The sequence below is a fragment of the Monodon monoceros genome, unplaced genomic scaffold (genome assembly GCF_005190385.1).
Source record: "Monodon monoceros isolate NGI ecotype Baffin Bay Population unplaced genomic scaffold, NGI_Narwhal_1 Super_Scaffold_18, whole genome shotgun sequence".
In the NCBI taxonomy this organism is placed as follows: domain Eukaryota; kingdom Metazoa; phylum Chordata; class Mammalia; order Artiodactyla; family Monodontidae; genus Monodon; species Monodon monoceros.
This window is the reverse complement of record NW_021703774.1, coordinates 85,321,115-85,327,224: the sequence shown is the minus strand read 5'-3', so window position 1 is coordinate 85,327,224 and position 6,110 is coordinate 85,321,115. Positions and strand designations below refer to the sequence as shown.

General features: G+C 55.5%; 1 protein-coding gene across 1 annotated transcript; it reads right to left on the bottom strand.

Annotated features, from left to right (window-relative positions):
- Nucleotides 1–270: 270 nt before the first annotated feature.
- Nucleotides 271–5,079, bottom strand: AMIGO1 (adhesion molecule with Ig like domain 1). The gene has a single exon (XM_029230632.1). It carries the CDS (start codon nt 4,996–4,998, stop codon nt 3,517–3,519), a length of 1,482 nt encoding a protein of 493 aa, XP_029086465.1. The 5' UTR covers nt 4,999–5,079; the 3' UTR covers nt 271–3,516.
- Between the last annotated feature and the right edge of the window lie 1,031 nt (nt 5,080–6,110).

The window sequence follows — 6,110 nt, the reverse complement described above, 5'->3', positions numbered from 1 at the left end:
TGGCTGCCTTCCTGCCACAACGGTACAGCTGAGTAGTTGTAACAGAGACTATACGGGCTGCAAAGCTGAACACGTTTCCTGTCTGGCTGTTTACAGAAAAGGTTGGCTGACCCCTGGTCCATCTTAATGCCTAGATGTGGATTCAACCCATGCCCTTATAACAGCATTTAACTCTTCTCCCCCTAGACAGGCCACACCCTTCTGAGGTCCAGTGAACCCCAGCCACAGGCTGAAAAGATAAATAAACCAGTCACAGACTATGCCAGAACAGAGACTCAAGCCAGGTTTAATGATCATTGTCTAGTTTTCAGAGCCCAGAGGCTCCAAGGTTTGCCAGCCTGAGAGTACATAAGTGGGAAGACTAGGATCCTGGACATGGGGAGTCCTGCTTGCTCCGCCAGCAGGGCTACAAGGAAGTACAAAAGTAAGGACACACGGAAAACTGGAATCAGTTGGCTTTACTCTCCCCAGCTGGGGTATACCTGCTCCTGGCTCCTTCCTAGGAGCCTCATAAATACAGGCAAAGAAAAAAAATCACAAATAATCACACAGACAGATTGTACAGCCCTGTCGTACTGTCTCCAGGGACACCTGCTTCCTGGGAGACACGTCTGGTTTATGGGGGTTGGGGTGATGGCTCGACCTTTTCTTATAACCAGAGCTAGCAGTTTCCTACACGGGGTTCTACTGAGCTTACATACGCTGAGTACCCGATCCCCCAGGTAGAAAGCTACCTTTGGGTTCTATCGACTGAAACCATGGGAGGAGGCTCATCACTTCAGTCTCTTGGTGGGGCAGCCAGGCACGTCTACCAGTCTCTCAAACCGGTAGGTACTGGCCAACCTAGTGGATACAGTGGGGAGACTTAGATCCTCAGGGCCTTTTATTGATATTATGCCATAAACTGGGTAGGATTTATGAAGCAAATGGCCCTCCTAGTCCTCAGGAACTCAGCTAGAAGGCCCCAGAAGACCCACTTCATTTGACATTCACTTTTAAAGATTTTCAGAGCCCCAGATGGTGCCTAGAGGGGAAGCTGCAGTATTGGAGGTGAGATTTTTCCCCGATTCCCTGGTAAGTCTGAGGAGGGAGTCCTGGTTCCTATAGCTTCAGTATCAGAATCTTCAGAAGTCTCTGAAATATAACCAGACAACTTTTTCCTCCTGCCCCTGTCTTACCAGGGCAGTTAACACAGGAAGAGCAACTTACAGCTCCCTGGTCCCCTGCCAGTGTTCTGGGTCTATCACTGACCTAGTTCTACATTTATTTCTCACATATATCATCTTTAATCCAAGGAAGGTTTCTGAGGGGTCTGAAGAGCCAGCTAGCTCCTCATCACCCCTTCTCTCAAGATCTTCAACCTGTAGTTCTCCTAACTCCAGCCTTTGCTGAAAAGTTATTCAGTGTCGTGGAGATGTGGGTGAAGCTTCAGGCAGTTCAGAAATCTAAAGTACAAAAGTTTGTATTTGTGGAGCCTGGCATGGTCACTGTCTCTCCTACAGGGCAAGAAAATTGTGTGCATGAAGTTGTGCACATGGGTGGAAACCACTCTGGAAGTGGACGTTAGTGGGGACTGAAGACTCACTGTCTTGATGGAAGTCAAGGTGCTGGGGTGCATGCAGACCTATAAGCATGCATCCCTATGAGCATGCAAGTACTTGAGGGAAATGCTGCACCTCTCTTGACAAAACTAGGTTACTAATAAAGGATGGACAGCAGTCTTGACATCCCAGGAACAGACAAGAAGCAGACGTTGAGTTCCAGTCCCCTCCCCGAATCTTAATAGGCAGCGGGAGTTAGGCCCTCCTAGCAAGCAGCTTTCACCCGCAGGTAAATGACACTTCTTGGAACCTAAAGAGAGATCAGAAAACTAGAAGATCTGGAGAACTTCCGATGGAAGGAGACTTGGTGGGAGAGAGGGGAGAGACTGAAAAGACCAACGTCAGAGAACATTTTCACCTTGGCCCTGCTCGTCCCCTTGCCAAAGCTCAGAGCAACCAACTCCCAGGGCCTGCAGTAGAGTCAAAGGGAGTTGTCGTCTCTATACCCAAAGTATCCTGCAACTGGGATGGAATGGAACGTTGGGCCTGTTCTTAAGTTCCTTGGGCCTGACAACCACAACTGCACAGACCTCTGGCTGACAGGGTCTCCTTTTGAAAGTTTAGTGCCACTGACTGTCTGTTACAAGACTGCCTGGAACCTCGTGGAGAGGGCAAAACTTAGCCACACTCCAAACTGCCATTGTTCTGTGGTAGAGACCACTCAATTCCATCTCCTCGGATGATGAGATCCCATGCTTTGGCCTTGCAGCAGGGCTGAGATCTCTAGGAGAGGAGCAAAGCGGCTTTGTCAACACAGAAGAGATACATACCCGGCCCCCTCCATCCCCGAGCCCAATCTAACCCAGCTGGGGCCAGACTTTCCCGGACTCCTTCCTTTGCAGAGCAGCATATTAGGGAACACTCAGAATCCCACCTGAACTTGACCAGGAGACTGAATGAAGAGATGGCATACACAAAAAATCAGGTAGGTCCAGCTGGATGCTACATAATAGAGGCTGATTTACCCTCCTCCTCCCAGTGCAAAGAGGCCCCCATCCCACGTCTGTGGCAGGCATCCATAGAAGCTCTGCTTTCAGCACCCTCCACCCTGGTGCTACACACAGGTGCTGGGAATCAAATGCTAACCAAGGGTTTCACCAACCAGGGAATTAGCCAATCTGGAGTTTATCCCCCATCTCCAAGTTCTGTGCTGGCACTTATGCTGTGACATGGACCCCTCGGTTCATGTTGTACCCCTCTGTACCACTGGTCCCAGGACAAGGCACAGATACCACATCTCACATTGTTGCCATATCTGACAGGCAACAGGCCAGGCTCCTGCAAAGACCCATGCACCCAGGGCTCATCCAGAAAGAGGAAGGCATTAGTGGGAAGTCTTACAACGGCTTTGGGGAGTGTTACTGATTAAGGTCTCAGCCTTTTCCTGACTCATTTTTCCAAAGGTTTCCAATTTCCCCAGCTGTGAAGTGTGACTTCCTGGTCAAAGATAACATAGCTTTTCCCCAACATGGCTGCTGTGGAAGCTCCCGCCAGCACACACAACATCGCAGGTGTGGGTGGGCAGAGATAGGAAAAAATGATTTTTTTTTTCCAAATAATTTTCTCTTAAGGAGCTATGGATGACCTCAAAAAAGTTTAAGGAATCCGCTCTTCCTCCCACCCCTTCCTCATTCCCACCAGCTCAGATACACTCCTCTTCTTCCACCACATTGAGAACTGTCAGGGCTCTGGATAGGGGTGTAGCATTTGCCTGAGAATTAGCATATCCATATTTGAAAATCATGGCAGCCACACCCTGCTTGGGGTCTTGCCTGTTGCTGTAACCGTGACCAATTCCCTTGAGTTCGGGGGGAGCCCACTCCCTTGGGCAGCTAGCCCTCTCTTCCATCCCCTCATATCCTTCAGGGGTGCATTACCTCTCCTGGGGCAGAATCTCCCCACCAACCCATCCTGCTCACACCACAATGGGCGTATCAGAGAAGACCGAGCTGACTGATTCTGGATCTGACATCCTCCGCTGGCCCTTGCCTGTCGCCTCAGGCACCGGCAGGGTGTTGCCTGGCTTGAGCTTGCCGTTCTGACCCTGCCCGGGTCCAGCAGGTTCCAGGAAGGCCACCCGCTGGTCAAAACCATCATCCTTGTCCCCACCAGCCATAGGATCGTGGTTGGGTGTGGTACTAAGCATGGAAGAGCTGAGGCTGTCTCCTTGATGGCTGGAAGGCTTCTCGACACCCCGGCACCAGCAGCGGCAAGGGGTGAGGTACAGGTATATGAGGACCAGGACCACACTGAGGATACAGCCCACGAGGGTGGTATAGGCTGTGTTGAGGGTGTCATGGTGTCCGTGCAAGGTGAAATTGTATACTTTCAACTCCACAGACAGTGTCTCATTGAAAGCCTCCCCCACGGCATAGCAGGTATACACGCCCCCATCCTCGACCTGCACCCGCCGGAAATGAAGACTGCCATCCTTGGACACCGTCACTGTGCTGTTGGCCACCTCATCTAGCACCCGTTCATTGCTTGGTGTCACCCACACCTTGGTCATCCCCTGCTGCTTGGTGTCACACTTGATGGTCAAGGTGTCACCCAGGTGGGCCTCCCAGGCACGTTCCTTGTACTCGCTGCAATTGAGGAAACTCAAACTGAAGACATTGTGCAGCTTCTTGGAGCTCATGCAGTACAGGTCCTCCTGAAAGTCCATCACGGAGCTCAGCTGCCGGTACTGCCAGTGGGAAAAGAGCTGGTAGAGCTCACAGTCGCAGTGTAGCGGGTTGTTGTGCAGGTACAGCCCATTCTTGATCCAGGCGGGCAGCTTCTGCAGGTCGGGCAATGGTAAGTTCTTTAGCTTGTTGGAGGAGAGGTCCAGGAGCGTTAGTTTGGGTAGCTTGGCTCCTTCCTTGACCAGTTCCAGAGGGAAGCGGGAGATCTGGTTCTGGCTCAAGTAGAGTTTCTGCAGCTGGACCACGTCGTCGAAGGCGCAGCGGTCCACTGCCATAATGTGGTTATTGTAGAGCAGCAGCACCTCCAGCGCCTGCAGTTCACTGAACAGGAACTCGTCCAGGGTACGCAGCTGGTTGGAGGAGAGGTCCAGGTAGCGCAGGTTGGGTACTGGGGAAAAGGCCTCAGAGGAGATGAAGTTCAGCTGGTTGTGGCTCAGCAGCAGGGAGTGCAGGTGGGTCAGGCGCGTGGGGGTCCACTCGGCCCGCAGGCGGCTCAGGTTGTTGTGGCTGAGGTCCAGGAGCGCCGTGTAGCTGGGCAAGGAGTGGGGCACGTTGGGCAGCTGCTGCTTGGAGCAGCTGAGGATGTTGCTGGCACACAGGCAGGCGGCTGGACAGCTGACCAAGGGACGGCCAGCTCTGGCCTCCTCAAAGAGGAGCAGGAACAAGGACAGCAGCAGGAGCCAGAGGCCTCGCAGGTCACACTGGGGTTGCATAGTGTCACTGGGGAGGGCGAGGAAGGCCACAAGGAAGATCTGGGAGGAAGTCACCCGGGCATGTTCTGGTGGGGTAAGGAAGGGTCACTTTCACTATAGGCTTAAGAGAAAGAGGATGGGTTTGTGGTCACCGGGGCCTCTGGCGGGAAGGACCGACTCTCCTGCCTTCCCCTCTTCACCCCCCCACCCCGCGGCCCCATCCCCGTTGGGCTAGAAGAGAAAGGAAGAGATGCTGGGTAGTTCCCAAGCACTGTGCAGGCGGTGAGCTCAAAATACTGGGACCGAGGAGGAGGTGGGCACAAGGGCCTGCTGCGCTAGGGTCACAGGAGCGGAGGATGGGGATCGCCGGGGCGTCAGGGACTGTTGGGGTTACAGGGATTGCAGGGCCCGGGTCTGGAGGCAGGGTCAGTAGGGCCTTTGGGGAGGAGCTGAAGGAAGGTCGACCGGGCACAGGCTGGGTAGGGCGAGCCCTAACCGGGCTGAGGGGCCCCGGGGCCTGTCGGGGCGGGCTCCCCCCGCGGGACCTCTGCTCACTGCACCTGCTCGGCGAGGACGTGTCTCAGCCCATGGCGGGTCCGGGAGCTCCGTCGCGGCCTCCCCTGGCGGCGCCTCACCGGCCGGCCTGCCGCGGCGCCCGCCTTTCGCGGGGGCCCGCGCCCGGCAACATCGCCTCCCGGGGACTTGCCGGGCTCCGCTCCGCTCCCCCCGCGCCGCAGCCTCGACCGCTGCGCCGTCGGAGCCCCCAGACCACGGCCACCGTCTCCGGGTCCGCTGGGCCGGCGTGCAGCGGTGCTGGGAGCGGGAGGCGCCGCGATCCGAGCGCCGGGAGCGGCGTGGGGGCAGCGAACACCGCGCGCGCGCCCGTCACCGCCGCCGAGCCTGGGGGCGCGTGCGCGCGGCGGGGGCGGGGCGCACGTGCGTGTGTTTGTGTCGGAGCCCGACTGGCGGACCGGCGGTCGCGCGCCGCTCATTCCTTCTCAGGAAGTGTTGGGACCTGGCGAGGAAAACTGTCGGGAGGACGGCTCTGGCCCCTTAGTTCCCCAATTACTTCTTCCACTTTCTTCCAGCCCCTTCACCCTCCCATCCTTCTACCTACCAAAACCTCTCTCAGG

Excerpts from the sequence above, each read along its gene's own strand:
- AMIGO1 (XM_029230632.1), bottom strand. The coding sequence starts at position 4,998 with ATGCAACCCCAGTGTGACCTGCGAGGCCTCTGGCTCCTGCTGCTGTCC.